This window comes from Scomber scombrus, chromosome 9 (genome assembly GCF_963691925.1).
Source record: "Scomber scombrus chromosome 9, fScoSco1.1, whole genome shotgun sequence".
NCBI classification, from domain to species: Eukaryota; Metazoa; Chordata; class Actinopteri; order Scombriformes; family Scombridae; genus Scomber; species Scomber scombrus.
In genome coordinates this window covers 14,526,479-14,539,520 of record NC_084978.1, presented here as the reverse complement: position 1 = coordinate 14,539,520, position 13,042 = coordinate 14,526,479, and the positions used below count along the sequence as shown (strand labels likewise).

General features: G+C 40.5%; 2 protein-coding genes across 2 annotated transcripts; both read right to left on the bottom strand.

The window, feature by feature from the left end:
- Positions 1 to 62: 62 nt before the first annotated feature.
- Positions 63 to 5,137, bottom strand: si:ch211-107m4.1 (heterogeneous nuclear ribonucleoprotein U-like protein 2). The gene is made up of 12 exons (XM_062425097.1): positions 4,356 to 5,137; positions 3,923 to 3,999; positions 3,504 to 3,746; positions 3,237 to 3,349; positions 2,854 to 3,120; positions 1,876 to 1,998; positions 1,662 to 1,763; positions 1,291 to 1,459; positions 707 to 931; positions 574 to 626; positions 240 to 407; positions 63 to 83 (listed from the first exon to the last, which is right to left on the bottom strand). Exons 1-11 carry the CDS (start codon positions 5,036 to 5,038, stop codon positions 327 to 329), a joined length of 2,136 nt encoding a protein of 711 aa, XP_062281081.1. The 5' UTR covers positions 5,039 to 5,137; the 3' UTR covers positions 63 to 83; positions 240 to 326.
- Positions 5,138 to 6,414: 1,277 nt separating this feature from the next.
- Positions 6,415 to 12,118, bottom strand: zgc:153018 (Transmembrane protein 179-like). Its single transcript, XM_062425642.1, has 4 exons — positions 11,743 to 12,118; positions 10,681 to 10,818; positions 8,499 to 8,577; positions 6,415 to 8,325 (listed from the first exon to the last, which is right to left on the bottom strand). The coding sequence occupies exons 1-4, from the start codon at positions 12,063 to 12,065 to the stop codon at positions 8,137 to 8,139; spliced, it is 729 nt and encodes a 242-aa protein (XP_062281626.1). The 5' UTR covers positions 12,066 to 12,118; the 3' UTR covers positions 6,415 to 8,136.
- Positions 12,119 to 13,042: the final 924 nt, after the last annotated feature.

Here is a 13,042-nt window from a genome sequence, read left to right as displayed (position 1 = left end):
TGATTATCTTTGATTGGTCAAAGCGGGAAATACAACATTTACCAACATCTGTACTTTTCTGTATATTATTTGATTAAGTCTTTTTTTTATTTTAAGATTTTGTTGGCATAGACGCCTTTATTTATCAGTAGGCCGACAGGAAACATGGGAGAGAGGGGGGTGTGACAGGGGTCGGCTGCGTATGTGGCATGCGCTCTAACCACTCGACCACCTGCGCCCCCTTATTTGATGAAGTCTTTCTCCAAACTGGATGAAGTCTGTAAAATTGTTGTCTGTGTAAACGCAGACAGTTTGGTGGCTCCTGTTTCTTTTCGCTCCGCTTCTCTTCACCAGTAACCCTCATAACCGCTGTAACCAAAGTCCCTGTTGCTGTAGTAGTAGCTCTGGTCCTGATATGCCACGTTCCACTGCAACGTAGAACAACACAGAATAAGGAAGTGGATTTGTGTTTGCTGTCTTAAATTAAAGGAGAAATGTATAACACTGACAGCTAGCGTTTAAAATGGGTACTGCAGTCCAAATTCAAAACACTGGACAGAGTTGTTCAGGTTGTGTGCGTTGCATATTACTCACATATCTTGGCTGCTGGCTCCATGACGGCAAGTTGAGCCCCGCATCACTCCACCCTTCAAAGAAAGTAATAAAATTAAATCATTTTAAACATCAAGTATCTCTTAAATAACTGCCCGTCTTTTCTCATGCTGACCATTTAGCCACCGGATCCGATGAGCAGGAGGAGGGCCGTGCGGGTAGGGTCTTTTTTTGTGGAGTCTTGCGTTTTTCTTCTTCTCTTGTTTGGGGATGGGAGGCAGCAGTCTGCGTGCTTCGTCTTTATACTCCTGCAGGAGTTTCTGCGCATGTTCCTGAGGCAACTCGACGTACTGCAGCTCCTCTAAAAGTTCATCCTGCTGCTCTGGAAGATTGTAGCTCACTGTAGACAGAGAGAGCGGATGTCAAATTAAAAGAGGAATCACAGAAAATACATAAATGTGATTCAAATTGAATAATAAAAGAATAATGAAATCTGCTAAATCACTGAACTGTATAGAATTACATTACATGAGGTACCTGATAAGTTTAGTATCCGTTTCTGTTCTTTTGTTCGGGAAGTCAGTAAAAGGAGTCCCAAAGAAAGGGACAGAGTAATATTTATATGTAAATATCAAAATAATATAAAAGTTTCCCTCCCCAAAAGAGAAGACCTTTCGCCACAGCTGAAGAGTTTCCAGAAAGTTACAATGACAGCTGGTTAGACGTTACTTAATCCTATAAAATACGCAGGAGTCAGACCTTGCAGTTTGAGCAGGGCGGTCTTAGGGATCTGCTCCCCGTCTCGGGACTGGTGCTGAGACAGTCGTCTACTCCACTCCTCCACTGAGGGGAAGACCACCATCACCCGGCGCCTGAAGCCCCTGAACAGCTGCAGCTTGTGACGCTGTGCAGAGAACAGGATGTTGCACTGGAAAAAAAAAAGAAAGGGATGAGAGAAGAGAGTAAGCTAAGAGAAGTGATGAGATTCAACACAATGTAAGTATGGTTACTCCCAAACAAGTTTCAGCACTTCAGTGATTAATTTATTCTTAAATGATTTTAAATCTATGACTGTAGTTGACATTTTGTGTGTTCAGAGTTGAACTGACATGTTTCAGGTGAAATGTTACCTGGTCGAGGATATAGTTGCCTGGAATTTGAGCGGCCATCTTGATTAAATCAGTCAGACACTGAGAGGCCTGCCGCAGCCTGCTGTCTCTCTCCCCCCCGCTCTAAAACACACACAGACATCAGGCACATTTAGCTCATTGAGTCAGAACTCTAAAATGTTGCGACTGAATGCGAGTTTGAGACGTGAGAGTGAAGACTGGAGGTTTGACTGACAATCATACATGCGAGCAGCTCCTCTGTGCCAAGCAACCTGTAGTTTTTCTCTGGATGCTGCTGCATGAGAGTCGTGGCCCAGTGGGTTTTCCCAGAACCAGGAAGACCAACCAACAACACCACCTGTGGAGGAGGAGAGGTAGATGAAGATAACATGTGTAGACTTGTGTAGCACATGGAAATATAAAATCCAACATTATATTCACAAAAACTGTAAAGACGTTTTCAAATTGTTATTATTCTTTTTTTCAACTTGTGATGAGAACTTCCACTTTTAGCTGCTGTCTGAAAATAACCAAGGGCTGCTCTTTTTAAAGTGGACATATCAGGCACATTTCCAGGTCTATATTTATATTCTGGGGCTCTACTGAAATATCTCTGCATGATTTACAGTCCAAAAAACTCCTTGTTTATTTCATCCTGGCTCTGGAGGCTGCATTAACAAATAATTGTAGTCAGATTTAACTTATTTTTCTAATTTTTTACTCCAAATGGAAACTTCTATAATACATCTGTACAGGTTAAAGCTGAAATTCGATCCAAAATATGAGAGTGGATTACGCAAACTGCACATGGAAAAACCTTAGCAACAACCTGAGCAACAAAGGCTATCAATGGACAACGTTTAATTTGATGTCATCACGGGGAGGAAGTAGAGGTAACATTGAAACGTGTTCAAAAGCAGGCTGAAGCCGTGCCTTTTGACTTTCAGGGACAATTCTACATATGATAACCACAAGTCTTGGACCTTTAATCATGTTTAATATAGATATCCGTCAACATAACAGTATAAAAATAACAGAAAAATCACAAAAATCATGATATGTTCCCTTTATGTTGTTAAAACAAGACTGAACTATCTGTCAACAATTTCCACCAAATAGACTCATATACATCATACCTTGTGATAATGTGAAATTTGGTTAAATTGTACCACCTTTTTATACACATTAAAATAGTTTGGATGGACACTCTTACCTCACATTGGGCTCTGGAGGTCGGGGCGAATGTGGCTCGTGTCCTCTGCCCAGCAGGGAGCGCTGCCAGCGGTGTAAACCCTGGAGGGCCGGGGTACCAGACAGGATCTGTGATGTCCAGGAGGAATTGGACTGAACAGCTCTTACAGAGGACATGAGGGAACAGAGCACGACCCTGCAGCACCGAGGCGTTCAGGGAAAAGGCTGCACCCATGAAACGACCGTTCTTGTGGAAGGAGAGCTGAACGGAGCCGTCTGCGGAGAAAGACTATGGATGTGCAGAGCTGAGATTAGAGAAAGTTTCCTTTATCTCCATCCAAACTGGATGCGAGAGTTTCAAACAATATAAACGCATTAAAAAGTGGAGAACAAGATGTCACTCACAGCGTAACAGCCAATGATATCTCCCTCTGAAAAAGGTTCTCCAAACTCCTCCTCCATTCCAGCTGACACTTTTTTCCCCCTCCTGTCATATGCAAATGAAACTTTCTCTCCACCTGAAGGGGGACAGATGGGGAAAAAAGAGCAGGTGACAATTTAAATAATAAAAAAAAAGCAAAAACAGACAAGAAAATGTGCCTCTGTTAAAATTACTTCTCCCTTTCCTATAAAAAACATAAAATAAGCCCAGTAATGACCCCACATCCTTACCCAGCAGCAGAGAGGTGTTGGCCGCTGACCAGCCGACTCTCAGGCCGTACGGCTCGATGCCGTCTCGTTCTTCCACCTGTGTAGACATTAGCTTCCGCTCCAGCCTCACTTCGAAGCTCACCCTGCCCTCTATCACCCCATGGGAGAGTCTGCAGCCCGACCACAGCGAGGGGAATCTCTCCCAGAACTGCGGCTGTCCACAAGCTCCATCTGGACCCACCTCAAAGTGGAGGTGACCTCCGTCTGTGTGAACAAGAAGACTCAGACTTCCTCTGTACTGCTACGACTTAAAATGTTATTAAAACTGCAACCTTGGCAACTATTTGACTGATTTTATATTAAAATGCACCTGCGACCAAAGTTTTGTTTGTTTCATGTTCGATAACCAGAGAGGTGGTGAATGTAATCAAAAGACTCACATGGATCCAGTCTGACTTTATCTTCATCCTCCTCCTCTGCCCCCTCTCTCGCCACAGGTGGTTGAGGTGATTTGGCTCTGGTGGAGAGAAAAAACCAAACACTTGCTGCTTAATAACACCTCTCTCTTGAAAATAACATTATTTTAAGACTTCCTTTTAAAGGATGATGTTTAAGGTCATTTTCATGATGGATTCACTATTATAAATCTAAATTGTAAGATGTTGTTTTTCATTTCTGCTCTACCAATAAATGCACAAATCATTGCTGGGTGATAACTGAGTATCATCAAAATGTAACAGTGGAACATAATTTATATTGCTGTGTTGGTACTTAAGGATCTGAAGACTTCTTACACCACAGTAATTTATATATTTCTTTTAACACAACCAGACTACTCCACCTCCTCTGTGGATGCAATGGCTTTTTTATTACCTTTTATATCGTATCTCCTCTTTGAACTCGTAGAAAGCTCTCCCTCTGTCCTCTCCAGGATCCTCCACACCTCCCTGCTGTCTCCTGAGTTCTCCCCCCTCGGCTTGGCACATATTCACCCTCTCTGAACTACACTCAGAGTCCAGCTGTAGTGTCTGCAGACTGTTTCTAGTCTCAGTTAGTGTTGCAGGGCCGGGTTGCAGACTGGTTTTATCCTCAGTGTGTGTTGCAGGGCCTGGTTGCAGACTGGTTTTAGCCTCAGTCTGTGTTGCAGGGCCTGGTTGCAGACTGGTTTTAGCCTCAGTATGTGTTGCAGGGCCTGGTTGCAGACTGGTTTGGGTCTCAGTCTGTGTTGCAGAGCCTGGTTGCAGACTGGTTTGGGTCTCAGTCTGTGTTGCAGAGTCTCTGGACTCTCTGCTGGACTCAGTGTCACGCGGCGCAGTGATACTAACTGTTGCGGCCGGTGATGAGGACAGAGAGGCGGCGGAAGCAACGACCTCCACCGCGTCCGCTTTTTGCAGTTTCACCTCTTCATTACCGTCTTCCCCACCTTGTCCAGCCTCCACAGCCGACCACAGCCTGACCACCAGCTCAGTCTTCAGCCCTCTTGAGTCCAAATCGAGGTCTTTAAGTCTGGACCGCAGCTCGGCCACTTTTAACTTTTTGATGTCCGCTAGCTTCATCGTTAGCTGTCGTTAGTGTAGATGATGATGCTCCTGGTTTCTAGTTTTAGTGACTTCTTTAATAAAAACAAGAATAAAGTAAACTCTGGAAAAGGTGCAGCCGAGTGCTCACATCAAAACAACAATTCAATATGGTGCCCTGGTTTGTGATTGGCTTAGCAGACCTGCTTCACTTCTTCGTGCTTCAGATTGAACATTTAAATATCTTTACTGCCATCTAAAGGCCTCCTAGTGGTACTACAGCTGATGTTAATGACGCATTACTTTAAATATTGTAATTCAGGCTTAAAAATCCCCTCTATACATATATTAAGACATGTAAAAATACACTGGTTGGAACAATACCGTCTGATATGGTTTGCACATACAAAAGTATAATTACCACGTTAAGATCTTTAAAAAAGCATCTGTTCCTTCTCCCTAAGTCATTATTTATATTATTTAGTCATTTTTTAAGTAAATGTGCCAAAACTTCAATTAAATCCATTACAATTTAATTGAATGAACTGTTTGCCACCCTTATATTTAGAGCTGCAGTGATTAAGTGATTAGTTGATTGGCAGAATTATCCCCCCCCCCCCCCCCCCCCCCCCAGTAAAAATGCTTTTTCTGTTTTTAAGCTCCTCAAATGTGAAAAAGATTTGTTGCCTTTATTTGTTACTCATGACTCAATAAACTCAAAGTTGAGTTTTGGACTGTTGGTCAGACAAAATACAACATTAAGAAACGTCATCTTTGACTCTGGGAGCATATAATTTATATTTTTCACTGTATCTGACATTATATAGACACTATTAAACAACAATATGATATGCATATTCATTGATAATTAATATAATTGTTCGAACCCTAAAAGTATTACTAGATCTATCACATTTCTTAAAAATGTCCAATTTACTGCCTAATTGAACTGTGTTTAAGTGTTTTCTGAAAACATCAAGATCCACCCAGACATATTTGAAGGCATAAAAATAGTCTGTTTTGTCTAATGATTTGAATATTATTTTTTTTGTCCCAGCAACATTTTTTAATTATTTCTGTAAAAATCCCTTTTTTAAGTTTTTATTTCAACATGTTTATATTTCACATTAATTGTTCCAGTCTAGTATTTTATTTCAGAATTGTCACCACAAAGTTTTTATCTCTCAATCAAGACAAACAAATTAAAAGTACTTATTTTATAACTCTCCTCTGACCTGTTATGTATTTGTTGTGACTAATGTAGCCTGAAGTTGTCTATTTTTACTTCCAGCAGACATAGTTCATCATTAATATTCAGTCTGATTAATATTTGTTCTCCACAGTTTATTTGTGGGTTTGTCATCATTAACTCCTTTAACATACAGTATCATGTAGGCATGTGATCAGATGTTTATATAAGAAATATTGCTCAGTGTGGCTTTTATGTAGTTTGAACATCTTTTGTAGATGTCAAAGAGGCCTGTTACACAAAACTCTTTCATAATGGGAAGCTTTTTATTTGACAAACAAACAAATGCCAAAGAAAAAACAACAACAGGAATATGAATGATCACATACAGCTCCAAGAGGTAAAAAGCAAGACCATTGTCAGTTATACAAAAACACTTCATAAATATAAATTACAAATTCATTTCAAGCAACAAAACCGCCTCATCTCTCTTTACTTCAAATTTCTTGCTCCGCTGTCTGTGTTTCATTACGGCCGCTCGGGTCAAAGACAACAGGAAAGACGTTTAGGAACAACTTTGCATCATGTGTTTAAAAACTCAGCAAAGTTTGTATTTCTTTCCCCTCCACTGACCCTCATGGGCTCCACAGAAACCTCTAATCTACTTCACCCCCCAGACTCAGGTCATCTAAAAAGATCTGACAGCTTCATTAACACCCTCCTACTAGCCGCGTCCACACAAACAGCATCATGATAAAAATTGTCACAAGAAGAGAGAAGCGTGGCGGTGATTTTTCCGTTACACAACAGAACATCCGGGTCATGCTCACACAGTGAGCCTATTTTACGTACACGGTGGCTCAGTCACACTCTCACCACATGCTCCACTACAAAAGCGCCTCAGTTCTCCATCTGAATAAAACACTCAGAACAGACTAATAAGTCTTCTCCCTGATGAGGACACAAGTGTGCAAACGTTCAGCAGAGCTGTAAACAAACATGCATATTAAACACAGACTGTAGGAACAACAGCATCTGGTTGTTTGAGGCGTCGTCAGTGACGTAAACTAAATGTAATGCATTAATTCACAAAGTCACGGTTCAATGACGAGGATAATCAACAGAGTCAGATTAACACTGTTGTTATTAGATCACTGAACATGAACCCTTCTTACTTTATTATCCGTTAAATCCCTTTTGGCCCCAGAAAGCTTGTGTTCAGCTTCAGTTTGTGACTGTCATGTATGTGTTAACATTACATTTGAGTCATAGAATAAGTTCAGATGATCTGTGATTCTCAACATATTTCCAGTGTCCTCAAGGACTCTTTTAACAATATTGATGAAAAAATATTAGTGCTGAACAATTAATTGAAATTTTCTCAAAATTGCAATATTCACCTTTAACAATGACTCTGTTTGCTGATTCAAATAAAGGTAGTAACAAGAAATTACAAACTTTATGTATCCAAATATTGTATAATTTGTATGCTGTGAGCTAAACTGTTTTCTTATTAGTTATATTTGCTTATGCTAATTTATTTATTTAAATTTAATAATTAAAAAAAACACAAAATATGTACAGAATATTTTTTCACCCAGATGGTCGGAGGAGTTTCAGAGGATCCTGGAAATATCTTCAAAGTTACATTGACGAGACTGTCGTTAAACAACCTTTAACATTTCTCAAAGATCTTTGGGTTTATCAGAAAAGAGTAAAATATCTCGAATGTTATCATCAAGATATGACAATTACAATCAAAGTGAGGTGTTGGGTGTGGGTGAGGAAGGGCAGTGTGATGTAATGAACGATGTTGGCCCTGCTCAGACATCAGCTCATTACACGATCATTTGTGAAAGGTACCAAAATAAAAAAAACTAAATGCAACAAACTTCAGAGTGTGGCGATACGTTTGAAGACTTTTATCACCACCTCACTTCACTGCCTGTTAGACGAAGATGGTGGGTGTTGTTGGAGGAGGTGTGGAGGAGCATTCAGACGGACTGTAACCCAGCAGCAGATCCTTCTCCCGGGGCAGACAAGGCCCGCTGATGTGCTGGCTGTGTGAGTGGTAAAGCCGCAGGAAGGCCAGGATGGACTGTGTGAGCCACAGAGCCGTCACACACCACAGAGACGCCTGAGCAGAGAGGAGACAGAGTGAAGCTCACAGTTGATGGTGTTTGTGTGTGTGTGTGTGTGTGTGTGTGTGTGTGTGTGTGTGTGTGTGTGTGTGTGTGTGTGTGTGTGTGTGTGTGTGTGTGTGTGTGTGTGTGTGTGTGTGTGTGTGTGTTAAATAGTGAGAGCTCCTACCTGTGCCAGACTGAGCTCCGTGTAGAAGGAGGAGGTGTCCACATCCAGGTAAAGCGGGACAGACTCAGACTCGGCACAGCTGAACATAAATAGAAATAAAAGGATGAGACACTCACAGAGAGACTAAACATATCAGCCGATAACAGACACAACAACAGAGATCGACTTTCATCTGTCTGATGTGTCCTTTTATCAGCAAATCATCACTCGATCAACATGTCAAGACTCTAATATGCCTATTAACTTATTAGTAAAGGATAAGGATGTTGTTTGAAAAATGATCGGTATCAGGAACCATTATTGCACCAATTGAATTGATTTGTTTGTTAATTAATGGTGGATATGTGCATTAGACAGAGCAGCATTGTTTGTTTGACATCTTTATCAAGCTATCATTTAATTCAGTTACCTCAAAAAAGGCTTTAAAAGGCCCTCATTATTCATTATTTTGTGTTTCTTGCTAGTTATCAAATCATCCACAAAAGCGTTGGCAAGGCAACTGTAAACAAGTCACAGCTTCAAATAGGTTATCAGCGGACGCTTGAGATTGGTTCGCTCGCTCCGCGTGAAAGCGTCTTTTGTCACTCAGACGTAACCCTTTATGTGCTTGTACAGATTTCCTTAAATATTGATCCCTGCTCCCATTCACACATGACCCCATGCAGGAAATGTTCCTGAACATTTCAGGGACAGACTGCATGTGTGAGAAGGGCTTTACATCGGGAGAGTCTAACAACAAAGCAGATGTCACCAGAGAGGCGTGAAATCATGAACATGGCTGTCAAAGCTGTGAACCATTTAAAGAAAAATGCACTCAGCTCAAGGTGTTTTGCTCTTGTTCCACCGTGACGTTAGGTGGCTTTCTAGAGGATGTGAGTTTAATATCCTTTTTGAACTGAGAAAATGAGTACACACATCTATTAAAGAGCAGCACTTCCACTTTGCTGGGCATGACAAAGCTGACCTACTTATCAGATAGATTTGACCTGTTAAATCCGCTCGATACATTACGGCAAGGCAGAAACAGAACAGGGCTTTTGGGTTTCAGACAAAATTGAGGGCCTCAAAAAAAACCTTATTCTTTTTGAGGAGGGATGATCTGACATGTTACCGCTCCTCAGTGAAATTTTGGAAGTCTCTCCTCATGTTTACATATCCAGTGCTAAAACCCATCATTTAACTCAGTTGTCACGAAAATTTGCAGACTACTTCCCATAGGACCCACGACATGGGAGCGTTGGTATTTTGGACTTTCTCTGTGGATCGTGCTTCAGAGGACACGTCCTCTGTCCGCTGTGCTGGAAAATGAACTGATGGAAACAGCAGCAGACAGCAGCCTGAAGCTTCAGCTGACACAAGCCGACTTTGCGTCATTCTGCCGGATGTCAGCCAATATTTCTCTCCGTCAAAAGAGGCAGTTGAATATCTGTTTCCTTTCACCGGCACCTATTTGTGTGCGTCAGAGATTTCCATTGTGACTGTCAAAAAATCAAAGGCAAGGCACAAACTGAAACCAACTCTGAATGCTACTCTGTGTGACCTCATTACTTCCCAGAAGCGAGCCAAATTATTATTCTGCTGACCCTCAGTGAGACTCTCACTGAAGACTGATTCACAACCCAGTTTCTTCTTCTTTTTTTTGTCATGTCAAGTTTTTTTCCTCATTTTTTAACAGAATTCAGGATCATCAAAGTTTGAGAACCCCTGATGTACTTAATGCATAATTGTAGCCCTTATGGTCCCTACTGGTTTTTCTGTCATTCTTTGACAGTGTGAAAAAGTATTAAAAACTGGTATTAAAAAGATCTAAAAAAAGTCTTAAATGTTATAAGGACAACACTGAAGAAACCATGATGACAATTACTGTAAGTAAATTACAAACATGTTGGTACTATATATAAATGATAAAAAGACAGGTGCACAACTTATAATTTAGGATGCAAAATTAAGTTTTTTTTCCACTCAGTAAGATTACCATTTTTTTTTGGGCTGATGAGTAAAGCAAATTTACCAGTCACATGCATATTTTACCAGAATTTGGCAGGTGGCTGGTGCTAATTTGTGACCTGGTTATAAGTATTTTATATAGTATTTTGTGATCTCTGATGAGGCTTCAGATTTACAAAAAAATCTCTTTGACCAACTTGTGATTGTGATAAAGGTTTAGCATCAGACAACCTACCTGTAAGGTCGAGTGTTGGCATCAGTCACAGTGTCGCACCAGGAAACCAGACCCAGAGACAAGATGACACTGGCCCCTCCAGACAGGAAGAGCACGCACACACTCAGCAGGACCGTCAGGAAGGACGAAAACAGAGTGCTGCGCAGAGACACACATCACAGAACATGAGACTCACTGAATGTGGCTGACACAATGAGCACGTAAGATGACTGACACTGAAATAAAAGGCAACTATTTTGGTAACTGATTCATTGTTTATGTAATTTTTCAAGCAAAATGCTAAACTTTCTCAGGTTGCAGATGTGAGGATTTGCTTTTTTTTTGTCTTCTGTGAGCTAAATATCTTTGAGTCTTGTACTGTTGATTTGCTAAAACAAGCAATTCAAGCCATGAGGATTTCAAATGGGGCTCTGTGTAATTATAATGGACATTTTATCACAATTGCAGCCCTAAAATGCACGAAAGCTATGATGTAGAACAGCCTATAATTTGTGTTTTCAACTAATTTGAAATTGCAGTAGGTTAACATGTCTGTGTACTACTGTCAACATTTTAACCACACACAGCTCCTGTTTTTAAATATCATGATGCTGTTTAGTCAAGATCAAATAACTAGCTGTAAAGATGTTAACCAGAAGATCAGAGACATATAACACAAATAGAAATTACATATTGAAGAATTTCCTAGTTTTTTCCTGCTTTTCATTTGTATTTAGTTGTTGTTTTGGTTTCTGATTCTAACTGCAAGCAATGGTTTGTGAAGAATTGTGTTGTTGTGTTTATTTATGGTGTTACATGTTTAAATTATAAATAATCTGTGTCTGGTCTACTACTTAACTACTACTACTACTGCAGCAACTAGTTTGGTGCATAGTGTACAATAGGCCTACTTCACGTCCTACTGCTAATAATAATAACTAACTAATAAATATCGGTGCTACAGTCGTTTGACGTTTTGTGGTGATAATTAAGTAATGCCATCTTCATTTTAATACTAATGTTACCAGTGTTATATGAGTGTAATATTAGTTATGTGGGTGTGTTGTTCATGCAGGTCCTCACTCGTCGTGCCGTCCGTGCAGATAGAAGAGGCACCTCCAGCCCTGCGCGGCTCCGTACAGCACCGTGAAAATACCCACAAACGTAGCGAACTGGCAGGCTGCCGGTGGGCCCCACTGCTGCACCACCAGATGAGACATGTCTCCCGGCTCCCCCGGCAGCTCGGCCCGGTTCTCGGTCCTCCAGTAGCCGGTCGAGAAGAGTGCGCAGCGGCCTTTGAAAGCGGAGCCATTGAGAGCCATCGGGACGACCACCAGCAAGCCCGCCAGGACCGACAGGGCGTGAGCGGCGCAGTGAGCCAGCAGCAGCCGCCTGTCCAGCTCCATGTCTGAAGTCAAACAGTAATCACTCTGTATTAAAAATTTAAAATCCAACAATGTCAGCACATGTCCGTGAATTTACAGAATGAGAGTTCAGAGCGGTGGTGGATATTTAAAGATGTGAAGGGCGGGGACCGAGAGGGTGGTCGCTCCGCAGTCCAGCTGTTACACAACTCCCTCCATATATGGTCATAACACAGAGGAGCAGCAGAGGTCTCACTCTGACACGGTTTATAGGAGACACGAACAGGACAACAATTATCGTCACAGTTGTCATAATAGTCAGTAGTTACATAGTATAATATCCTGTTAACACACCATTTTTAAAACAACAATTTATATTTATAGTAGGGCTGGGGAATATATTTATATTATATTGATACCATGATATGAGACTGGATATCGTTTTAGATTTGACTTTTAACATTGTGATATAATAATAACATTATGACCATGATGTGTGATAAATACAGTAGGTACAATATTTTCATTTTAGCTGATCACTGAATGTAAATGTTATACATGGACATTTGTTTACTTCATAACACATCAAAATATGTAAACAGAGATCGCCCTGCATACCTCTGCCAAGGCTTCTCAGCTGGTTAGATCATAGAAAATGTACTTCTTTTTTTATTTTTATTTATCTGGGCATCAAAATCTGGATCTGCATCATGACACAGAGTAATAGACAATCATGATGATCTGCTGATGTCAAGTTGATTTTTTTAGACTATCTAAATTATATCCTGGAAAATCATAAAATAAATAAATAAACAAACAAGTCTGCAAGTTTTTGAGATCACTATATACATTAGATAGATAGATAGATAGATAGATAGATAGATAGATAGATAGATAGATAGATAGATAGATAGATAGATAGATAGATAGACGGATAGATCTTTATTTGTCATTCAGATTATACAGCGTACTATACAGTGCACATTTCGTTGCAATGGCTCAAAAAATAGTGCAGAATA

Bases quoted from the DNA above. Each gene is read 5' to 3' on its own strand.
- si:ch211-107m4.1 (XM_062425097.1), bottom strand. From the start codon at position 5,038: ATGAAGCTAGCGGACATCAAAAAGTTAAAAGTGGCCGAGCTGCGGTCC. The intron at 4,000-4,355 runs GTAATAAAAAAG...TCTCTCCACCAG, and splicing joins GAGGAGATACGATATAAAAG to AGCCAAATCACCTCAACCAC. The intron at 1,999-2,853 runs GTAAGAGTGTCC...CCTCCTCCACAG, and splicing joins CCTCCAGAGCCCAATGTGAG to GTGGTGTTGTTGGTTGGTCT.
- zgc:153018 (XM_062425642.1), bottom strand. From the start codon at position 12,065: ATGGAGCTGGACAGGCGGCTGCTGCTGGCTCACTGCGCCGCTCACGCC. The intron at 8,578-10,680 runs GTAGGTTGTCTG...ATTTATGTTCAG, and splicing joins GCCAACACTCGACCTTACAG to CTGTGCCGAGTCTGAGTCTG. The intron at 8,326-8,498 runs GTAGGAGCTCTC...CTCTCTGCTCAG, and splicing joins CGGAGCTCAGTCTGGCACAG to GCGTCTCTGTGGTGTGTGAC.